This window comes from Sciurus vulgaris (genome assembly GCF_902686455.1).
Source record: "Sciurus vulgaris genome assembly, chromosome: 2".
NCBI lineage: Eukaryota > Metazoa > Chordata > Mammalia > Rodentia > Sciuridae > Sciurus > Sciurus vulgaris.
In genome coordinates, this window is record NC_136462.1 from 203,894,706 (window position 1) to 203,918,609 (window position 23,904).

Consider the following 23,904-nt stretch of genomic DNA (forward strand, 5'->3'; position numbering starts at 1 on the left):
ACAGGAGACACCAGGGACACAGGGGGAACAGGAGACCCGAGGGACACGGGGGGAACAGGAGGCACGAGGGACACGGGGGGAACAGGAGACCCGAGGGGCACGGGGGGAACAGGAGACACGAGGAACACGTGGGGAACAGGAGACACGAGGGGCACGCGGGGAACAGGAGACCCGAGGGGCACGGGGGGAACAGGAGGCACGAGGGACACGGGGGGAACAGGAGACCCGAGGGGCACGGGGGGAACAGGAGACACAAGGAACACGCAGGGAACAGGAGACCCGAGGGGCACGGGGGGAACAGGAGACCCGAGGGACACGGGGGGAACAGGAGGCCCGAGGGACACGGGGGGAACAGGAGACCCGAGGGACACGGGGGGAACAGGAGGCCCAGGGGACACAGGGGAACAGGAGACCCGAGGGACACGGGGGGAACAGGAGACCCGAGGGACACGGGGGAACAGGAGACATGAGGAACACGCGGGGAACAGGAGACCCGAGGGACACGGGGGGAACAGGAGACCCGAGGGACACGGGGGGAACAGGAGACACGAGGGACACGGGGGGAACAGGAGGCCCGAGGGACACGAGGGGAACAGGAGACCCGAGGGACACGGGGGGAACAGGAGGCCCGAGGGACACGGGGAAAACAGGAGACCCGAGGGACACGGGGGGAACAGGAGGCCCGGGGGACACGGGGGGAACAGGAGGCCCGGGGGACACGGGGGGAACAGGAGGCCCGGGGGACACGGGGGGAACAGGAGGCCCGGGGGACACGGGGGGAACAGGAGACCCGGGGGACACAGGGGAACAGGAGACTGGAGGGACACGGGGGGAACAGGAGACCCGAGGGACACGGGGGAACAGGAGACATGAGGAACACGCGGGGAACAGGAGACCCGAGGGACACGGGGGGAACAGGAGACACGAGGGACACGGGGGGAACAGGAGGCCCGAGGGACACGAGGGGAACAGGAGACCCGAGGGACACGGGGGGAACAGGAGGCCCGAGGGACACGCGGGGAACAGGAGACCCGAGGGACACGGGGGGAACAGGAGACACGAGGGACACGGGGGGAACAGGAGGCCCGAGGGACACGAGGGGAACAGGAGACCCGAGGGACACGGGGGGAACAGGAGGCCCGGGGGACACGGGGGGAACAGGAGACCCGGGGGACACGGGGGGAACAGGAGACCCGAGGGACACGGGGGGAACAGGAGACCCAGGGGACACGGGGGGAACAGGAGACCCGAGGGACACGGGGGGAACAGGAGGCCCGAGGGACACGGGGGGAACAGGAGACGCCCCTCTGCCGGAAAACAACCCGGGGCGGAATCCATCCTGCACATTGTGCCATCATGGGGACCCTGGGCCTGGACTCTACTGCTGGGCCATTAGTGGCCCAGTGCCATTCTGTGCTCAGACCCCATTCTTGGTTGGGACTCAGAAAATGGCCAGTGCAGAGCAGCCCTAAGAGCTCGGCTCTGGACTCGCACAGATCAAGTCAGGTGCAAGATCCACCTGAGTCGGAGTCCAGGGCCCCACAGACAGTACCCCGTCCCACAGATGCCAGATGCTGGATGCTCCAAGAACTGAGGAGGGATCATCCCTGCTAGGCCTAGAGAGTCCTCCACTGACACCTGGCTCCTGCAGGGTGGGCTGTGTGGACAGCACAGCTCACAGCCAAGGCCACTCCCCAGAGCCACTGCACACTCACTGTGTGCTCCTAAAACAATGTCGGGTCCCCTAGAGGCTGAGAACAGGGTCCACAGCCTTCCTCTTTTGAGTCCTTGCATTAGCTGTACTTTGTGTCCTCACCTTCAGGAGCGTTCAGTGCTGGTGGGCGTGGAACTGGTCTGTGGCCAGAAGCTGGGGACGGGGGGAGGGGCAGGCTCAGCATGGCCCTAAGGCAACACGGGCACCATCTCCAGTTGTACCCACATGCACAGAACTGGACTGCAAGGTTTCCAGCACACAGGGTGCCCACTCAGTGCCCTGGCCTCAATGCTCTGCCTCAGACCTGCCTCTGCTAAAGATCTGCACGAGCCTGACCCACCAGAGACCCAGCTGCTGGACATTTAAGGTGTTTTCCTCTGTCACTCACAAAAGCAGTGGTCACTGTGGCTCCTACAGACTGCCCACCACTTCCTGGAGACAGGTCCTGGGCCCACCACAACACTTTCTGGTATTTTCTTGGCATGCTACTTGTTTTTTAATCTTCTTGACGTGTTACTTTAGTGTCACAACTGTAACAAAGCACCTCTGGGCGACCCAAAACAATAGATACAGGCTCTCCTGGTTGTGGATCAGAGCTGGGAGAGCAAGGCATGAGCTCCAGCTCTGGTTCACGCCCTCGCCCCACAGCCAGACACTCCATCTTCAGCTGCTCTCTCCTCTGAGCCTGCGTCTCCTCTTCTGCCTCTTTTAAAGACATGTGTCACTGAATTTAGGGACAGACTAATCCAGGACAACCTCATTTGAGACACTTAATTTAACCACACCTGCAAAGACCCATTTCCCAAACAGGGTCAGAGTCACAGGTCCAGGGGACTAGGAGTGGGCACAGGGGGGCACCATGCTCCCCCACATGCAGCCAGCAGCATCTCATTGCCACAGCCTTGCCAGACCAGGAACGGCTCCACCAATGAGCCACGCCCAGCCAGCTGTTACAGTTAGAACAAGCTACCTTCTTTTTCTTTTTTGCAGTACTGGAATTGAACCTACAGTTTCAGAAACACTCAAACACTGAGTCACATCTGGAGCCCAACTCCAGGCACATCCCCAGCCCATCCAGCCACATCTCCAGCCACATCTGCAGCCACATCTCCAGCCACATCCCCAGTCACATCCCAGCCACATCCCCAGACACTTCTCCAGCCACATCCTCGGTCACATCCCCAGTCCCTTCCCAGCCACATCTCCGGCCACATCTCCAGCCACATCTGCAGCCACATCTCCAGCCACATCCCCAGTCACATCCCAGCCACATCCCCAGACACTTCTCCAGCCACATCCTCGGTCACATCCCCAGTCCCTTCCCAGCCACATCTCCGGCCACATCTCTGGCCACATCTCCGGCCACATCTCCAGCCACATCTCCGGCCACATCTCCAGCCACATCCTCGGTCACATCCCCAGTCCCTTCCCAGTCACTTCCCAGCCACATCTCCAGCCACATCTCCGGCCACATCTCCAGCCACATTCCAGCCACATCTCCAGCCACATCCTCGGTCACATCCCCAGTCCCTTCCCAGTCACTTCCCAGCCACATCTCCGGCCACATCTCCGGCCACATCTCCAGCCCTTTTAATTCTTTATTTTGAGGCAGGGTCTTGTTGAGCTGCCCAAGTTGGCCTGGAACTCGCCATCCTCCTGCCTCTAATTGTTCTTGTCAGGTGTTCTGGTCACAGCACTGAAAAAGCTGACTAAAACAGTGTCTCAAAATAAAACAATTTTTAACCCAGTAGGGAATGTAGTTCAGCAGTAAAGCACCTCTGGGTTCAATCCCAGTACTGCAAAAACAAAACAAGGGGCTGGGGTTGTGGCTCAGTAGCAGAGTGCTTGCCTAGCATGCGTGAGACACTGGGTTCAAATCTCAGCACCACATATAAATAAAATAAAGGTCCATCAACAACTAAAAAAAAAATTTAAAAACAAAACAAAACCCGCCTTGTACCTGCCCCCAGCCCTGTCCAGCAGGTCTCTGCTGTAGGTATCTGCTCCCTGGGGCAGGGCCTGCCAGGAGACCTCAGGGGCACTGCACACCCAGTGGCGCCCTGGGCAGCAGGTTTTGCTCCCACACAGAGGCAGGGTGTGGGTGCTCCTCAGGTGACAGCAGGCTACCTCCCAGAAGCCCACCCTGAGCTGAGAGGTGGGCCCAACCTCCTGACCCCCATAGCCAGCCACCACCCCACACTGCAAATAGCTGGTGGTCTGACCTCACCAAACATGCCCACCAGAGCTGGCACTGCCCAGCATTACAAGAGATGACCACTGTTGACCCTAGAAAAAAAATCAGAACCTGAACTCTGACACGTACAGAGTGTCAAGCCACTTAAAGCCACCGCTGCAAGCCAGGGCTGCTCAGTCACCCTGCGGTGCTGACCACGATGCTCACTAGGGCTTCTGTGGATGCCTCTGGCCCTGTTCATTCTGCACCACTACGTCTGCTTTCTGTCCCTGGTCTCCTGTTTCCCGTGGACTCGACTTTCCGTGTGCTGAGGTCTGGACCTGGAATGCTGCCCGGGCTCCTGCTGAAGGTGACGAGTCCCTGGACCGGCTCGGAGCCCAGCGGCTTGGAGTGGTGGAGGCTGTCGGCTGTGAGACCTGGTCCTGGGGTGAGCCCGTGGGCACTGTCTTGTCCCCAGCCCTTCCCCTCCCCCTGCCTCCTGGCTGCCGTGACACCTCTGCTCCCCCACATGCTGCCAGCGTGATGTCCTGCTTCACTTGGGCCCAGAGCCCTGGGCGGAAGCTACCAAGACGCTGGGCAAGGGGCCCGTCTTTCTCGGGTGGTTGTCCCAGGAGTGGAAAGCTCAACCCGCAACACTCACACTGTTCCCTCCCTCGATTCCTGATGTCCAGATCCCAGTGTCCAGACCCAGAGCCCTCCCCGTTTCCTCACCTCAGGCTGCTCTGAAGTCTGGGGTACCGTCATTCCCACCATCATCCCCTCTGTGGCCTCCTGTGGCTCAGAGATCTGGGTCCAGCTTGAGGCCCCAAGTAGAACCTTTGCGAGGTTCTAGCATCTTCCTGCTGAGCCAAACTCTAGCCACCTGCGGCCTCAGTTCAGGGACGTGGCTGGTCCGCCGTGGTGAGCCTTTCCTGCACCTGGTTAAAGCCACTCCTGATCACTGAGATACAAGACTCTCCACAAAGTGTGGGAAAGCTGAATCCAAGGAAAAGGAAAAAGGAAAACAGCCTGTGATCAGCCGCACCTGCTCCGGAACTCAAGGCCGCTTTAGCATGGAGAACTGTTCAGACCATCTCTACGCCTCCTGAGCTGTTCAGACCATCTCTACGCCTCCTGAGCTGTTCAGACCATCTCTACGCCTCCTGAGCTGTTCAGACCATCTCTACGCCTCCTGAGCTGTTCAGACCATCTCTACGCCTCCTGAGCTCCTGCTCACTGCTCTGTCGCAGAGTGTCAGGAATCCCCAGCTACAGCAGTGCACCTGTCCACTCCTCCCAGTTCTTTCTTTAAATATATGATTTATTTATTTATTTTTTTTTAGTTGTTGATGGGTCTTCTTTATTCACATGCGGTGCCAAGGATTGAACTTGGCGCCTCACACCTGCTAGGCAAGCGCTCACCACTGGGCCACAACCCCAGCCCCACTCCTCCCAGTTCTGTGAAACTTTGCTTCATGTATTTAAAGACTGAACTATTTTTGGACACATCTAGGAATATCATGTTCGTGATTGAATTGATATATATATTTTTTGGTACTGAAATTGAACCCAGGGACCTTCTACCACTGAGCCACACTCCCAGTCATTTTTTTACATTTTTATATTTTTTAGAGATGGGGGTCTTGACAAGTTACTCAGGCTTCACTAAGTTGCTAAGGCTGGCTTTGAACTTGCAATCCTCCTGCCTCAGCCTCCTGAGTCACCAGGATCACGGGCACCAGGCTGAGACACCTCAGAGTGTACTTGGTATTAATATTGCTACACTGGCTTGCTTTAGGTTGGCATCTACTTGGCTTATCTTTTTGCTTTATATTTTCCTCTGTTTTTATCTATAAAGTATGTCATCTATAAGTAGTAAATAATTTTTGTAAAGGCTGAAACTAAAAAGAAAGTTGGGTACGGTAGTGCACGACTTCCCTCCGTCACAGCCACTTGGTAGACTAGGGTGGGAGGATCATGAGTCCAGGAGTTCAAGCCCAGCCTAAGCAGCACATCAGGACTCCATATGCAACCCCCAAAAGAAAGACCAAGGGCTGTTTTTCCCCACGTGATGGGTGCAGTCACTGTCCTAACGGCAGGATTCGCTCACACAAGCACATCCTGCCAGTACACTTTGGTCAGAACCCCTCCCCAGGAAGGTTACCAATTCTTTCGTGGATATTTGGCACTCTTTGATGACCAGCTAAGGAGGCACTGGCCCACGCCCTCCTCTCTTGACCCCTTTCACGTGGCCAGCAGTGGCTCTGTCCTTCTCACAGCCCCTGGATGTGCCTGTGTTTTGGTCACTACCAGCTGGACTGTGCAAGGACTGAACAGACAGCCAGCAGTCCAACCTCATCCCCTGGGCTGTTGTGACCTCAGGTCCACTGACAGCAAGCCCACCAGAACTGGGGCTGAACAACCAGGCGCTGCTGGCCCCTCCACCTGTGACCTGCTCCTCCCGAGGGGAACTTTCTGGCTCTCCCTGCGTGCCTGACATGCCCTTCACGTGCCCCTGACAGTGAGCAGGCTTTCTGCTGGTGGCCATTCCTGGTGGGCGGCCTGTCCTCCAAGGCTGCAGCCCCGCATCCTCTTCTCGCCTTGGGTCTTAAGTCTGGTGTGTCCCTGCTGCTGCCTTCTGTGGCTGTTTGGTTGGTGTTGGTGCTCGTGAGCTTCTGCACCCAGGGATGTCCTCGTCAGTCCTGGAAAATCCGGGTGGCTCTCTCCATCTGCAGCTGCTGCTGCTCCCTTCCTCCCGCCGTGGAGCTCAACCTCGCCCGCTGAGCTCCTCACCATGTCTCTCAGCTTGACACCCATTTTTATTTCCTCCGAGCTCCTGCACGGGTGTTTTCCACTAATCAATCTCCAGCCACTGACCCACCTTCTGCACTGACTGCTCTCAAACTATCCAGGAGCTCTTAATTCCAGACACTGTATTTTCAACTCCAAAATTTCTGCTTGACTTTCTTGAACGGGTCAGTTGTAGATCTGCCAACCTTGTCTGACGACTGAGACACCTTCTTGGCTCCCAGTGGGGCTTGGTCAGTGGTGACCTGGCACTCACTGGACCCTTCCGTTAGATGATGGGCACCCTGAGGCTCAGAAGATGTGCCCTCTCCGAAGACGGCTAAGGTGGTATGTCTGCCGTGGACCCTGGGAACTGATGAGGTCCGTGGAGAGCTCCTAGGTTCAATGCAGTCTGGGTTTTACTCCCAGAGAGTGGGTCTCGCTCAGTGTTCCCTTGTCGCTCCATCCAGCCCAGCGTGGCCCCAGCTTCCTCCTGCTCTGTGCTTCTGGGGAAATGCTGCCTGACACACCTCCCAGTACATCCCTGCTGGGGTCTGTGCGCGTGTGGGGCTGCTCTGTGGCTTCCTGCATCCTGGGGTTGTGCCCCTTGGTTCCTCACTGCACCCTTGAGGCACCACCTCCACCTGTGGCTCAAAACACAGGCCCTCACTGCTCAGCCTGAGCATCAGCAGCATCAGCTCCAGTGCCTGCAGAGACCCAGGGTAGGTGCCCACCTGGGCCTCCCAGACCCTAGCCCCCCATGTGCTGTGCCCCCAGCGGACCAGGAATCAAGGTCTGTGCCGTCTGGTGTGTGGGTCAAACTTTTGATGATGCTGTTTGGGTGGGAGCAGCTTTCCCAGCAGTCTTTGCTGGAGGGTCAGTCCAGGACCCTCCAGGAGTGACTGGACCTGAGTGTAAGTTCTCTTCAAAACTGTTTTCTTAAAAAAAAAATTTTATAGCACCTGACAAATCACCAAGCTGCCAATGATCAAGACTGCATTACATGTTTAAAACGCAGCCTAAAGTAGTAAATCCACACTCCAGGAGAGTGGAGTCTTAATCTTTGTAACCTACACGCCCTCCTGACACAGCCTCTGTGTGGGGGCAACTGTTCCCACGTGTGAAGGAGGCATCAATGCCAGGAAAATGAATTTGCAGATATGCAGCAGATAGTTGGCAGTTAAAAGACCTAAAGAGAACTAATGTTTTATTACTGAAATTCTGCTTTCAAGAAAGATTAATGTTGCCAGGTGTGGGTGCACACCTGGGACCCCAGGTACTTGGGAGGCTGAGGCAGGAGGATTTTAAGTTTGAGACTAGCCTCAGCAACTTAGGGAGACCCTGTCTCAAAGTAAAAGTTTTTAAGAGGGCTGAGGATACAACTCAGAGGTAGAGTCCCTCTGGGTCCCCAGTAGCACAAAAAACAGGAAGAAAAAAAGCTTCCTACACCCCTTATCATTTTACCTTTCACCACAAAGCCATTTCTTTTGCGTTCTCCAAAAGCCATCTAAATTTTGAGCTGCCTTCAAACCCTCTGGGTCTGTGCATGGGTTCCAAGACAGCTCCCTGTGGTCAGCTGGCCAACTCCTACACGACTCCCTCTGAACCAGCCGGCTGCACCACCCAGACACCTGACCCCAGGCGGGATCATGCATGCCACCCCAGCCAGGGTGCCCGAGCAGGACACGCCGTCTCAGGCTGACAGTGAACAGACTCCTGGGGACCCACGGAGTAAGGCCACCCAAGTGTAGGCAGCCTCCGGCCCTGGGAGCGACCTGCCCCGGAGGGCCTCAGCCCACAGCCTCGCACGTGGCACCCTGAGCTCCACCGGAGCCCCCGCCCCCCTCAGAGTGAGGCACAGCAGCGGGCAGCAGCAGGCATGTGGTCTGCACTGGTCTCAGGAAGGCGGGGACAGCCCCGACGGAGGTGGGCGGTCCACCAGGCTGAGGGGAGCACCTTCCAGGTCAGCACTTGAAGGGGAAAACAAGGCGGACGCCAGAAGCACAGCTGGAGGGGCTGGTCCTCAGGTCTTTCCGAAGAGTCAGGGCAGAGCCGCTCGGTTCCACCTCCACGGTGGCAGCACGGCCTCCTGCCCGTGTGCCCCTCCTCTGCCCCCACAAGTCTGCAAGCCACATGGTCTGGTGGCGTGGAAGCTGGAGGCCGCCCACCCCCGCCAGGCTCGCCCCTCCCTGACCTGGATTTGTAACCACACTGTGTCCCTATCTGGCCCCCTACACTCAGGGCTGCACATGGGCAGCCACAGGGACCTGCACACCAGGCCCAGCTGCTGGGGCGAGGACACCAGGAGCACCCAGCCTCCTACGGGGCTCAGGAGGTGCCCCGAGGTCCGTCCTGCCTGGAGCCACGATGCAGAGTGCCGCTGCTCCCGCAGGTGCATCTCTGTGGGACCCTTGGTAGACTCCACTGTAGCTGCCAGTGCCCAAGGCCCTGGCGGCCCAGCATGGCTGCTCCAGGTTGGGCAAGGCCACCCAGGCCTGTGGGAGGGACGCTGACCATGAGGGCTCTGGGAAGTCTCCTCCAGGTCCTAGACAGGATCCCCCAGAGCCAGATCTCAACAGTACTGCCCAAACCCACGTCCAGGTCAGCAGAGGCACCGATCTAGGACCAGAGCAGACGAGCCACCAGCCAGCGGCGTGAGAAGGCCAGGCAACACTTCTGTGGCTGATCCCCCCTCACTCACCTGGTCCCCGTCCAGCTGCTACAAAGACAACCTGTCACCGGCCACCTGGAAAGGAAGGCTGTTGTTAATTCCCAACAAACAGACGCATGGAAGAAAAGCTGCCACCTGAGCACCAGCACCCGAGCCACCCTGCTGGGAGGACCCATGAGGACGGAGGAAGGGCAGCACTTGACTTCCAGGTCCAGGTGGTGGTTCCAGTCTTCAGGGAGGCAGGAGTCTGACTGGCCTTCCACTGCACAGCGAGCCCCAGCTGAGCCCTGCGGCTCAGGAACAGGAAAGAGAGGCCACTCCCGGGGCCATGGCAGGGCCGGGGCTGAGACTGACAGTCAGCAACACACAGTGACCCTGCACAGGGAGGCCCACTGGAGATAGCCATCACTCTGGCCTTTAGGAACCCATGTTCTTGACCTACTGCATGTGAATCAAATGTTTCTTGGGGGAAGAAACCCTCAGAACAAGGTCACAGAAATCACTGTTTGAGACAAGTCTTGAAGGGTTGCACGGCTGGTCTTGACCTTGTGACCCTGGCAGGTCCTCCCACCCAGGGCTCGGAGAGGCTCAGGAAACACTTTAAATAATTCTGCCTCCCGTGTTCCCAGGGAGTGAAGAAGTCACTAGGGACAGGTAAGGCTCGGTTCGTCTCCAAGGCTGAGTTGAGAGGGGCTGAGGGAGGAGGGAGGCCATGTCCAAGCTCAGAAGGCACCGGGCTTGGGCCTCACAGCAGGGTTCTCCCTGGGCAGCTCCTGGCCACACGGCGATGAATGGAGGCTCACCTGGGGTGGAGGGGCAGCGCCAGCCGCTCGGGCTTGGGCTGCAGATTTACCAGAGATGTCCGGTGGCCCTGAGTGGAGGGCAGTGGAGGGATTTCAGTTCTGCTATCAGCGTCCTCCTCGGTGGCAGGAGCTCTGGGGCACAGGAAACACGTCGCACCCCATGTGTGTTAGTGCCGGCCAGCAGGCCTCAGAGTTCCAGAAGCATCATGCAGGTCCCTAGCGTGCACGGCTGGCCAGGGACAGTGGCAGGGTCTTCGTGCAGGGGTGTGTTTGGTATTTTCCTCGACAGCAGGGGTCTCCACACATGCTCATCTGGAGTGGGGGGGGTGCCTCCCAGGAGCACGCTGAGTTTGACAGTTACAGAAAGTCACAGCATGCGAACACGGGCCTGGGGCCGATCTGACAGGTGCCTCGAGACAGACGCAGCTGCTCTTCCACAGTGGGGGCCACCTCACCAGGGCAAGGCCAGCAGCAGTCCAGGCTCAAGTTGGGTCCGGATTCCTTGTTGAAATGGCTGAAGGAAGTGTTCGCTGAGCCAAAACAAGCAGAACTGCAGCTGTCCTCCAGATGCCCCTGGGCCCTTGGACCTGCCCACAGCCACAGGGCAAGAAGAAGCCCACGGTCCAGTTCCAAACCACAGCCGCAAGCCCCAGGGACCTGGCAGCCTCCTCCAAGAAGACAGGACCATGCCACACGCAGCTCTGTGGGACTCACGGGCTGATGCTCACTGAGGACATCCGCGGCACTCGCCACCATGGTGAGGAAACGACGCCACACTCTCCTGAACCCGCCTGGCTGCTGTTCACGGGAGGTCTGAGCTACCACGTTCCCACACTGCCTCCAGGGCCCACGGAGGCAATGCACCGGCCGAGGACCTGCACTGCGCAGCACGCCCACAGCACAGCGGCTGCTCCACACAGCAAACGGCACCTTTCGTGGCTCTTTTTCAGTGAACAACGACTGCAACAGGTAGGGTGTTAAGTCTGCTGCTGGAAAAGAGAACCTAGTCAGGCTGAACCTAACGCAGACGTTCTTCTACCCCAGGGCCGAGACCTCCACCTGCTGCACTTACAGCTCGCCGCTTGGGTTAGTCCTAGGAAACAAGGAAGTTAACTCAGCCTCTCTGGATGCTACAGAGCCACCCAGACAGCACTGAGTGCTGGCATCCTATGCTCCGCACACGGCCAGCCCACTTCAGGGTCTTCACTAACAAGTGGTCCGGCTCAGGCCCGTGCACCCACTCTGCCTGTGCTGTGCTCAGCGCTCCACAAATGTCATTCTCTTCGATCCACCACACCTGTGTAATTGGGGCCATCCCCATTTCTCAGATGTGCTCAGCAGCGCGTCCAAGACCAGCGCCCGGGGCCTGCACACTGCCCGACCCACCCTCCAGCCCTCAACGCAGCACATGGGAATACAGACGACACGGGCATTCTTTCCAGGCAGTGTTTATTAGCCACAGCAATATGCATAACCCCTCGAACCAACACAAACTCTCAGAAGAATATTTTAGTGCTCATGAAAACAAAATTGTAAAAATACTATTTTTTAAAAACAGTAAAAATAAAACAAAGATACATGTCCCAAAGCCCCACACCAAAGACAACTGGAAATCCTGCTTTACTTCCTTCAGAGGACTTGGGCACGAGGTGAGGACACGGCTCAACACGCTCCCCAGCTCAGCGCCTGCCGCCTGGGGTGTGCCCCCCATGGGGCACAGGCCCTACCTAGCTCACTCCTACCTCTCATTGAGCGCCAGCTACAGGAAGCATCAGGGCCAGGCTGGTGCCTTCCTGGCATTGCACGGGCACTGCCTGGGGCCATGTGTGCCGCCAGTCCTGGGGCTGGTGCCGCAGGTTGTTGGCTAGTAAGCCTCCTGCTTGCCAGGGAAAGGCAGCCCGTGGGCCCCGAGCAGTGCGGCTGTGCCTCCCGCCACACGCTTGGTCTCCACTCCAATCACAGCTCTGGGAGTGAAGGCAGCAACCAGCTTCCTCCCACACGCACTCGCAACCAGCATTACCCAGTGAGAACAAGCAAGCAGGCGGCTCCGCACACCTCCCCGCGCGGGGCAGAAGGCCAGCAGGGGGCGCCCCGCATCTTCCAGGCCTGCAGCAGGAGACATCTAGGCACTTCCCTGCCCCTCCCACTGCCTGACCACACGCAGCACGGGACTGGGCCACTCTGCCAGGCCCCAGGGGACCTAGAGGCCAGTTTGGGCTGTGCACAGCCTCCCAAAAGGCTTGGAGGGACTGGGCAGCAGCCGCGACCCTTGGCCACTGGGTGCCAGGCAGCTCCGCCCTGGTCCTTCATGGTCTCTGGGTCTGACACTAGCGACAGGATGACGGGAACCACAGCAGGCAGAGTTACAGGCCAGGGGCTGAACTTACGGGACAGCGAGTGGGCACCTTTGGGCAGGTACTCAAACAGCAGGGAGCCGTCCTCCCCCAGCACGTCGGCCTTCAGAGACAGCAGGCTGCTCTGACTCATGAGTGCCGCACGCAGGCCGGCCACCGCGCTGGCCTGCTGCAGCGCCTCGTCCTTCTCGGGGGTCAGGGGTGGGCCCAGGCAGCTGGCTTCGCCCAGGAGGCCCTCGTCCACATGGGCATACAGCTCGGCCCTCTCCCCTCGGCTGTCAGAACTGCTGGCCTCGGTGACGGTCAGGTCTGCACCTGTGGGTGAGAGAGGAACACGTCAGAGGGCACAGGCATCTTCCAGACTCTCCCAGTGGAAAATGTGGTCAGTTCAGGGAGGGCAGCAACCTGCTGCTGACCATGGGTGGCGAGCTGTCGACCCAGCCCCAATGACCAGGTCACCTGCCCACGGTGCTGCAGGGCCTCAGTGCTCCACCCTGCCCTGTCCTGCTGTGCCCTGTGACAGGAGCCAGTCCTGGTGTGCCCAGGTGACTCAGCACAGCAAAGTCACAGCCCCGGCCTCGAGGCAGCTCCACTCAGAGCCCCCACCCTGGACGAGAGCTCAGACACCCAGGCTGCCCGGGGCTGCAGGACTCTGCCGTAAAGAAGAGAGCTGCCCACACGCACCAGTCCCCAGCCTGATTGTCAGAGCTGCCGCCATGACACTCAGGAGAAGTCGACATGAGCTTGGGTTTGGTGATGGTTCTTAGGTCCACACCTGTGGTGCCGTGGCCGTCTCGGCCCTTGAAGCACAAGCCGCAAAACATACAGGAGATGTCATCAAAGTCAAAACCTTCTACCTTCACGTCTGAAGGTGAGAAGATAACATGCCAAGTGGGAGAAAGCATTTCAAGTCACGTTCTGATAAGAAACCCTATCCAGAAGAACTCTTGCAACTCAATAATGAAAAGACCAACACACAGGACAAGGTCTGACTAGACGCTTATTCAAAGATGCCAAATGCCAACCCCCAGGTACAGTGTCGCGCCCCTGAGGGGGACTCCAAAACCCAGAACCCAAGTGGCAGGGAGGGCCTGGGGCAGTGGCCCCCTGGGTGCCTCGTGAGAGTGCCAACGAAGCCAGCACAGCAGCTACTCCTGCCATCCCAGGGACTGGGGAGGCTGAGGCAGGAGGACAGCAAGCATGAGGCCAGCCTGGACAGCTCATCTAGTCCCTGTCTCAAAACGAAATGTTAAAAGGGCTGGAGTGTGGCTCAGTGGAGGGCACCCGGGCTCAGTGCCCAGTACTGACAGGTAGGGAGGGAGGGAGGGGGGAGGTTGCAGGGGTGCAGTACCCTAAGGGTGATGTTAAACCTAACAACTGCGGCTGGGCTGTGGCTGGGGCAGAGGGCTCCCGGCCCGAGGCCCTGGTTCTCATTCCATCCCAGCAGACACATACGCTGGCTTTGAGCCTGCACTCCTGACCATCCCACGGCCTAATGAAATCTTTCGGCAGCTCCACCCACCACTGCTTTGCAAGGTCACTCTGCACACAAAGTCTTCCGGGAGTCACTTGCATGGAGTCCCCACAGCACAGCAGGCGCATCCCGGGTGAGGACCAAGGGCAGCCTGGGCGGCCCACCCCCAGGGCCCCAAGAATGGCTGCCTCAGAAATGCACTGTGCAGGGGATGACCCAGGGTGGGTCCCACCACACATGCAGGCGGGTCACACAGGGCCACTCACGTGCCCACATGCAGCGCACGGGCCACACACACATTAGCACGACACTTTTGCACTCCTGCACCTGCACTTGCGGGGCCCTGCAGGGCTGCGCTCTGCTCAGTCCTCTGACCTTGGTTCTAGCCCAGGGGCCTCCTGAGTCTCTCAGAATGGGCACAGCGTGCTGCTCTGCCTTCCAGGGCAGACAGGGAATCGCGGTGAATCCAAGTGCCTGGATCATGGAAATGTCCTCAGTATTTTTTTGAACAAAGAAAAAGGAGAGAGGAGGGAGGATGGAAAGAGAAACACATCCTTTGTCTGTGCTCTCAACAGGGTGCAGAAGCACAGCGCCCTCTGCGGCCCTGGCCAGCTCTCAGGAGCAGCTGTACTTCCCAGGGACGTGTGACTAGTGCCCCAGTTCCCAGCGTGTGCTCCACGTCTGTCAGGCCTGGGCAAGGTCACGCCTTCCCAAGAGGTCAGGGTACTGGAGTATGAGTGCTGGCATCTGATGTCCCTGGCCTCTCTGGGTGCCCCTGAGCCCCCGCACAGCCCTCTCCTCTCAGACACTCCCAAATCTCTCCCCCACTACACCCAGGCCCCTCCCTGGCTCAGCCCCACCACGCCATGCAGCCTGCCCAGGCCCAACCCTCCTTGGCCACAGGGTCCCTGCTTCTGCTGCTTTCGCATCCTGCTGCTGTCCACTCTGTGATGTCTGCTTCTATGAGGGTCTTCGTCCCCAGGGAGACAAGGGAGTGTCAGGGAGAGACCCCAGGGCTGTGCCATGCTGGGTGGGTCCACGGAGGGCGGCAGCTGCAGACACACGGTGCCTGGGGCAGTGGCTTCCCTGACGCGCTTGCTGACCTGGCGATGCCACAGTGGGCGCTTCTGGATGGAAGTGCAGAGATGTGGGAACTGGGAGGGGGAAGTCCACTCCAGGAGGAGGGGCAGAGGCCACCCACGGCTCCTTCCCAGGGCAGCCATGAGCCCTGCAGCATCACCCGTGTGGCAGCAAGACATGACCACACCAACTGCGCACAGCTGGGGCAGGGCCTGCATCACTCCCAAGGGACTGAAGACCAGGTGCCTGAAGGCACAGGCCACAGCGCCGGTCTTCCTCTAGAGGGGACGCCTGACTCTGAAAACAGCTCACTCAGGTTCCAGCTGTTACACTGTGCATGCGAGGTGTCCCCCAAAAGCTCACGTGAGACAGGGCAGGAAGGTTCAGAGGAGAAGCGATCGGGTTGTGAGACTCTCAACCCAAGCAGTGAATTAATCCCTGATAGGGATTAACTGAGTGGTCACTGAAGTGGTGGGTGTGGCTGGAGGAGGTGGGCACTGGGGCGTGACTTCGGGGTATGTTTGTATCTGGCAAGTAGAGACCTCTCTGCTTCCAGATGATGTGAGCTGCTTCCCTCTGCCACACTCCTCTGCCACGATGTCCTGCCTCACCTGGAGCCGTGAGGAATGCAGCCCGCTTTCTATGGACTAAGACCTCTGAAACCGTGAGCCCCCAAATAAACTTTCCCTCCTCTACGGTGTGCTGGTTGGGTCCTTTAGTCGCAGTGGTGAAAAAACGGACAAGAATACCAGCGGAACCTCGCACAGCGGTCCTTACACACCTGTGATCCCAGCAGCTCCAGAGGCCCAGGCAGGAGGATCCAAGTGCCAGGCCAGCCTGGGCAACTTAGCAAGGGCCTAAGCATCTCAAAATAAATAAAAAGGACTGGAGATGTGGCTCAGCGGTACAGCAACCCTGTGCTCAAGCCTCAGTACCAACAATAAATAAATAAATAGCCTCTAACTGGAAAGAAATCACTATCACAATCAGATCTTTGAAAGGATTACACTGGATCATTCAAGTCAGGGCAAATAAGCAGACTGGGAGCAGAAAACACCATGCAGAGACACACAGAGGCCCTGGGCAGGAGCAAGACCCAGAGCATCCTCAGGGAGGGAGGACGAGGTGCGGGGCAGAGGGGTGCACGAGTCCCCTCCAACTTCTCCAAATCCCCACTGTGGTCCAAGGATGCCTCGCCCCAGAGGCCCACCCACAGGCTCCACAGGCCCAGCGGTCACAGACCACAGCAAGCCTCCGAGGCACTGCAGACTCTGGGCCTGAGGCGTGGAACCCACAGAGACCAGAACTCCACACTGAGCCTCAGAAGCAGCTCAGAATCAACTCTCCCAGCACCACAGAGCACCAGGTTCGAAACACAAGTGCACAGAGAAATGCATCTAAAAGTACACCTCCTTACTTTGTGAGTTTTTTAAGTCATTCTTTATTTTTGAAGGGTCATGTTTCATTATCCAAATCAAATCTGTGTCCTCACTCATACTCATCAAAACATTTCACGTCACATAAGAACTTCTTCCTCTTTTCCTACGTGCAGTTGTCTCTGGGTATCTGAGGGGTGCTCGTTCTGGGAGCCTCAGGATAGGAAGCCTATGACACCCGAGTCCCTGGCAGAGTGGCACTGTGTCTGCACAGGGCCTGGCCTCCCTCCCAAGGCTGTCACACCAGCCATGTCCAAGGACTCCTGACCCTCGCACAGTGGAAATGCTGTGTCAACAGGGGCAACACTGTGTCCTTCGGGGACAGAAGTCTGCATGTGTTCAGTTCAGATCCATTTCTGGTTTTAACATTTTGAATCCATGGTTGGATCTGAGTTGTGGAGCCTGAAGACACAGGCGGCCGTGTGTGCATTCTGTTACTCAGCCAGGCAATCCAACAGGCAAAGTGGGGATTTTTGGCAAATGGCATCAGAAAATTGCACAAGCCCACCAAAAAGCAAACTCAAGCGAGTCTCAAACAAAATCATCTCAAGTCAGACATACCTGCTGCACTTGAATCCATAAAACTTCTAGGAAAAAACAAACCGGAGAAGTCTGGAGAGAGGCAGAGATTCTAGGACCAAGGGGGAAGGAGCCAAAAGAAAAGGTGGACAACACCGTGTGCTCCTGAAGCACCACTGGACAAGAAATGGCAGACGGGGGGATGGTGTCTGCGCTGAAGGCAGATCTGTGCCCAGAGTCAGAAGGATCATGAAAATGAGTGGACGGAGATGGGTGGACACTGCCCAGGGACAGGCAGATGGCGACCAAGCCCAGGACAGCCTGCGGCATGACTGCACAGCCCAAGACAGCCATAACAGTATGGCAGGAGGAGGAGCAGGCGCTCCAGGAAGAGTTCTGTGACCAGCCGAGAAACTGCAAAGGAGCCAGCGTCCCTCCTGCTGCACAGCCCTGAGGAGTCCCCGAGCCAGGACCCTGGAAGGAGGCAAAGCCTCAGGGGATGTTGGGATTTGGTCCCTAGTCACTCTCTGCTTCCTGGCCACCAGAAAGGGAGTAGCCCTACAAGTCACTTTCCCCCATGATGTACGATGCCATCATAGGCCCAAAGCAAAGGGCTAAGTGAACCACGAACTAGAACAGACCTTTCCCCCTTGTAAGTTATTTATCTCAGGTATTTTGTTACAGTGATGAAAAACTGACTGACACACTCAGCCACAGAGGAAATGCAAATGAAAGACCCTCTCCACAGCCTCCGAAGTGGACAAAATCTGAAGGTGCCAATGGAGCCCATGGAGCTGCACCCTGCTGGTGGGTGTGCAGCAAGCCACAGCAGGAGGCTGCTGGGCAGCTTCTCAGGAGGAGCACATCCTAGCCAGGGACTAACAATCCCATTCCTCTGTGCTCACCCAAGAGGAATCAAACCAGACGTCCAAAGAGACAGGCAGACTCACTGCAGCTTCATTTGTAGTAGTCAAAACCAGGATAGAGGTCACCCACAGGCAACCAAACAAGACACAGCACAGCCAGACCACAGAGCACAGCTGGCCAGGATCCTGTGCTTCACTGACACACAGACCGTGAACAGCCTTGAAGACAAGGGGCTACCAACACGGAGACCAAGCTGCAGGGTCAGGGCTAGGCATGAGAGGGCCACTCGGTGAACTGCTCAGCAGCGTGGCTGGGTGGCAGCTGCACAGCAGAACTGAACTTGGGCAAGTGAGAAGAGGCAGAGCTGGAGACCCCAGCATGGTCTGCAGGTGGCCAGCGCAAGGGGCCACTGTGACAGCAAGACAGAGCGTCATGTGGGGTGCACTGAGGCACATGGGGTTCCTCAGCACCCACATCACAAAGTGGAAAAGAGAAAAATGGGGCTGGAGACACAGCTCAGTTGGTAGAGGCCCTGGGTTCAATCCCCAGCAGCACAAAAAAAAAAAAAGTGAGAGAGAGAGAAACAAAGCCAGACCCAAGGAACAGCCCCGGGTGCTCCCCTCTGTGGCCCCAGGCTGGCCAGGATGCTGCCTCAGAGTCTGAGGACCTAGGCAACCTGGGGTCACCAACACCCTGCTCGTCCACACATTGTCAGAGTCCATCACACTCCAGGGTGCACAAGCCTGGACTCCAGCTGCTCAGGAGGCTGAGGCAGGCGGGTCCCAGGTTCATGGCCAGTCTGGGAAACTCAGGGTCTTAAAATAAAAACAGTAAGCAGGGCTGGAATGTGGCTCAGTGGTAGAGAGCCCCTGGGTTCAATCCCCAGCAACAAAGACAGAAAGAAAGAGAAAAAACTGCAACACCTCCAATGTCGGTCACCCTGAGACTGGAGAAAGAAAGGCGGGGTGTCCAGAAAGCAGCAGTGGCACCAGATGAGGGAGTGGATGTGGCCACAGGCAGCACACTCACCGGCACACAGGAACGCGCCCAAAGAGGCCCCTGCCACATAGGCAAAACCAATCCAGGCAACACCGGCCACTGCCCGCCCGCTTCCTGAGGGATAGCTCCCCCTTGGAGGGCGGGGTGCCACGTCTGTACCACTTCCTGAAACATGAATTTGAGAGTGGCACGTTCCTGTGTGTAAAACTCACCTACGAATGCACACTGAACCCTGATAAAGATGAGCCTGAAGTGCGTGCTGTCCACCGTTCTGAAATGCAGTAAATTGAGGAGGTTTGGGGTGAGTAGACGGATATTTAATAAAACAAAACAGAACAACGCACCCAGGAACCCGGCAACAGGCACACTCCCTGCTCCGTTTCCTCGACTTTCTTTGAGCGTGAATATTTTCCCAATATTTGAGGTAAAGACAAAAAATATTCAGCTGGTACATGTGAATCTTCAGCTGGTCACGTCACATCTGGAAAACCAGAGAGAGCACTCTCACTATAGAGCACACCTCAGAACACACTGTGTGCTAAGGAGACCACGTCCTAATGACAGAGCCTGACGCCGTCACTTGTGTCTGCAGACATGATGAGCTCGGGGTCTCGAGACACAGAGCCCCCTGCCCATTCACGTGGGCCCTACATGAGCAGGAGGAGGAGGCAGAGGCAGAAAAGGTGGAGTGAGGACAGGAGCGGAGGGAGGAGTGCTGTGGCCACAGCCAAGGATGTGGTGGCCTCCAGAAGCTGGGAGGGGCCCAACTAGGATGTTCCTGGAGGCTGTGAGGACGTCTTGGGCTCCTGAGACCTGCAAGTAGCAAAGACGTGCTAGGTTAAGCACTAGGCCTGCCATGCCTCAGCGGCCTGTGCCTGCAGGGTGCGTGCTGCCCCCCAAGATACGCATGGTACAGAGCCAGTAGGCAAGGCTGGGGTCCTGGCAGCCCCGCACTCCAGGAAGGAGCAAGCTCATCAGGAGAGGGCAAAGCTGGAGGCCAGGAGGACAACCATTCACTTGCTGGCCGGAAAATCCAAACTCAACCAAGTGCCCGTCAGGACAAAGGCCATGCTGGGATGGGTCAACTGTTGGGGGCCAGGGGTCCCAGGGTGCTGGCCAGGCTGGCAGACTGAGCAGCTGGGGTTTGCATTTCTCTGGTACACAGGGCACACCAAAACCTTTTATTTTAATTTTGCAGGCCAAAGATCAAACTCAGGGCCTCACATAGCTAAGCGAGTAATCCACCCCTGAACTACAGCCAGCCCACACACATTTTCGAAGAAAGCAGTGACAAAAGTCTTCAAATGGGCTGGAGTGGTGGCCGCCCCTGAAATCCCAGCTACTCAGGAGGCTGAGGTAGGAGAGCTGCAAATTTGAGAACAGCCTGGGTAACTTAGCAAGACCCTGTCCTGAAATTAAAAGCCAAAGGAGCTGGGGATGTGGCTCAGTGGTGGAGCACTTGCCTAGCATGCAGGAGACCCTGGGTTCCATCCCCAGTGTCACAAAAACCACTACCACAAAGTGCTGCTCCACAGAGGGCAGCCATCCTAACCCACATGCCTCCCATGCCTACAGGGCAGGGCAGGGTGGGGCTGGGTCCCCAGAGGCCTCCCTCTGCCCAGGCTGCACACCGGATCTGCCTCTGCATGGGGACAGGGCATCCTCCTAGCTCTGCCAGGCACCCTGGTGAGCAGACAAGCCACCAGACTGGCCTCCATTTCCTCATCTTGAAGAGTACTTAGGCTGGGTCAATGTCCACTAGAGCTTTCAGGACTAGATCCCTTTATGGATTCAGTTCTCCAGAAAAGTCAGTAGCAAAGACAGGTCCTAGCTCACGAGCTCAGCCTAAAGAAGGTGGACAGCAGAAGCCCCCATGGCTCAGTCAGAGCAGCCAGTGTGCACGTGCTGAGATCTGGCCCAGCACACCCACCCTAGACAAGGGACCAGAGTTCACTGGGCCCTCGGCTCAGCTGGCACAGCAGTGGCCTCTTTGCTCCCATGAAAAGCAAATACCCCCCTAAAACCCATGAGCATCTGGCTCCTGCTTTTGCCTTCCTGTCCCTTGGTTCAGTACCATCATGCATCCTCATCGAGATGGCAGAGGTGAAACCTAGCTGGGGCAAGCCCTGCAGTCCAACCAGGCTCTGCAGGCTGCACCTCAGGCCCACGTGAGTCCTCCAGCCCAGCAGGTTCCCTGCAGGCTGCGCCTCGGGCCCAGGTGAGCCCTTCCTGTCTATAGTTGCTTCATGGAACCTGCACCCAGAGCAACACAGAGAAAACCCCACAGGCCCACAGCTTCTGGAAACAAGTCCACCTGTACCTGTGTGTGATCTGGGTCAGGTCCTCCTCCCAACTGGCAGAAAGGAAGAAGGGAACACCAGCCCCAGGGTTTTCCTGTCATCTCCCACTTCATCTTCAGCAAGGAACACCAGGTTGAAGCCCTTGGAAGGGAAGCTAAGAGGCTGGGCCTGGCCAAGGCCAAGAGGAGCCAAGTGGGAGCTGGAGCTGCCCACTCCCCACCCCAAGCAGGCCTGAGGCTGCCCAGACTAGGGTGGCATGGGAGCCTCCAGGAAACTGATACCAACCGGGGTGTTCTGCGTTCCCCAGGTGGCTGCCAAAGTCCCAATATGATGAGTTCCAACGTTACTGAACATTACTGAAGTTCAGCACAGGCATGTGCTCTACAAAACCCAATTGTGCTCTAGCTGGAATAAAGCTAAAGGCTCAATCCCAATGGCTCAGGAGGTGGAGGCAGGAGGATCTGAGTTCAAAGCCAGCTTCAGCAATTTAGCAAGGCCCTAAGCAACTCAGCAAGGCCCTGTCTCTATATAAAATACAAAGAAGGGCTAGGGATATGGCTTAGTGAGTAAGCCCCCCAGGTTCAATCCCTAGTACCCAAAATTAAAAATAAAATAAAATAAACCCACAAAACCTAAAGGCTTTACTTACTTATTTTTTCAGTACTGGGGATTGAGCCCAGGAGCACTTTACCACTGAGTTACATCCCCGGCCTTTTATTTTATTTTGACACAGGGTACTGTTAGGTGCCAGGCTGTCCTGGAACCTGCGGCCCTCCTGCCTGAGTCTCTCGAGTTGCTGGGATGACAGGTGTGCACCACAGCTCCTGACTTGCAGGACGAGCCCTGGATGGGGCCCTGGGCTGCTCCTTCACCACTCCTGGACTAGCTGCTAGCCCTCCACCTCCCAAGGCCTCACCAGCCACTGGGATCCCTGCCCTCTGCAGATGGGGCGTGAGGCAGAACCCCAGGAAGCTGAGGTGGGCAGGGCAGGCCTGGCCACTGCCTGTGCAGTGGCATGGCATGAGGCGGTTCTGTCCTGCCCTGTGCCAATCCCAGGGGCTCTCATGGGGATAAGTGGCACACTGTCTTCAGAGCTGCTAGGTCAGAACGCATCAGACCTTGTCCTCAAGATGATGGGGTCACAGAGCAGAAAAGGTGAGTGGGCTGCAGGAGGGTTGGGCCTCTGCGCTCCGGTCGATGCACAGATGACTTGCAGGAACTGCCTGACACGTTTCTTTAGGAAAGAGCCTTCCTCCTGAAAGTGGAGGGAGAGGGAGAGTCCTCTCTAGGATGCAACAAACCTTCAATGAAAATAAGCAGGCCTCCCTCAGGGCATGACTTACACCTCCAAATCCCAGCCCAGGGGCCAGAGCTTAGGACAGAGGCTCAGGAACGACTGGCCACCACGTCCCACGCCCAAGCCCAAGCCCACACCTCATGTCCATGCCTCAGCACTGGGAATCTGCTCACACAAGCAGTTCATGGTTGCCTTGGAAACCCAAGGATTTAAGATGCAAAGAAAAGTCCACAGCCGCAGTCACTTGTTGGAATCTGAAAACACCTGCCATCCGGCTGCATGGAAACATCCAGCCAGCAGGTGTAAGGGGCGTGTTGCTTCCTAAAGCCATGGACAGCTAAAGGCCGCCAGCGCTGTCACCTGTAGGTGACTCACCACACATGGGGTCCTGGGGCATCTGTGCACGTCAGACCACACCCAAGGAGGCTAGTCACTCTCCAGGGGCTTTGGTCAGAGCTACAGAAGATGGTAAAACAAAGCTAGGAGCAGACGTGATGTCACTGACCCTGTCCACTCCTGTGGGTGCCTCCCACAGGCACAGCCAGCAGGGAAATGAGTGGCTCTCACCATATTCTGTTCAGTTCAGTGCCAATGGTGGACGGCCCTCCCCAGGACATTTGCCCATGTCAGGCAACCCTTGCACCGTCATGCCTAGAGGACAGGTGCCACTGGCATCTTGGGTGGAAGCCAGGGACCTGCTCCACAGCCAGCATGCCCAGGATGCCCCCACAGAGAAGGGAACCCTGAGGCAGAGCGACTTCTGCTGAACGTGGTGAGGAGGCCCTACACTGGAGGCTCGGTGTCGGGGAGGCTGGGGATAGAGAACTTGAAGTGAGCAATGGTGTCTGGTGGGGGGCAGATTGTAGCAGGGCCCAGGGCAGGTTGCTGCAGAGCTGGGGTGTGGTTCAGGGTAGAGCACAGCCCAGCAGGCACCTGGGCTCCACCCAGCACCCAGTGAAACAAGTTCTGGACACAGAGCAGGGGCCCCGCCCAACAGTGTGGCCTGCCAGTGAGTCCTGCACCTAAAAATGGTCACGATGTCCCTGGGTGTGGTGGTTCACTCCTGTAATTCCAGCAGCTCCAGAAGCTGAGGCAGGAGGATCTTGAGTTCAAAACCGGCCTCAGCAACTCAGCAAGGCACTAAGCAACTCGGTGAGACCCTGTCTCAAGGTAAAATATAAAAAAGAGTCAGGGCCGGGCACGGTGGTGCATGCCTGTAATCCCAGCGGATCAGGAGGCTGAGGGAGTAGGACAGTGAGTTCAAAGCCAGTCTCAGCAAAAAGCAATGTGCTAAGCAACTCAGTGAGACCCTGTCTCTAAATAAAATACAAAATAGAGCTGAGGATGTGGCTCAGTGGTTAAGTGACCCTGAGTTCAATCCTCAGTACCAAAAAGAAAAAATAAATAAATAAAATAGTTATGATGTAAAGT

The 23,904-nt window shown here is 57.3% G+C and overlaps 1 protein-coding gene across 4 annotated transcripts in view; it reads right to left on the minus strand.

Moving 5' to 3' along the window:
- ZBTB46 (zinc finger and BTB domain containing 46) overlaps positions 1 to 23,904 on the minus strand; it is a 53,436-nt gene that overhangs the window by 8,739 nt on the left and 20,793 nt on the right. For all 4 annotated transcript variants that reach the window (XM_079127598.1, XM_079127597.1, XM_079127596.1 and 1 more), the window contains exon 3: positions 12,535 to 12,816. In XM_079127598.1, the coding sequence (XP_078983724.1) occupies positions 12,535 to 12,816 (282 nt within the window). The remainder of the gene's footprint in view (positions 1 to 12,534; positions 12,817 to 23,904) is intronic.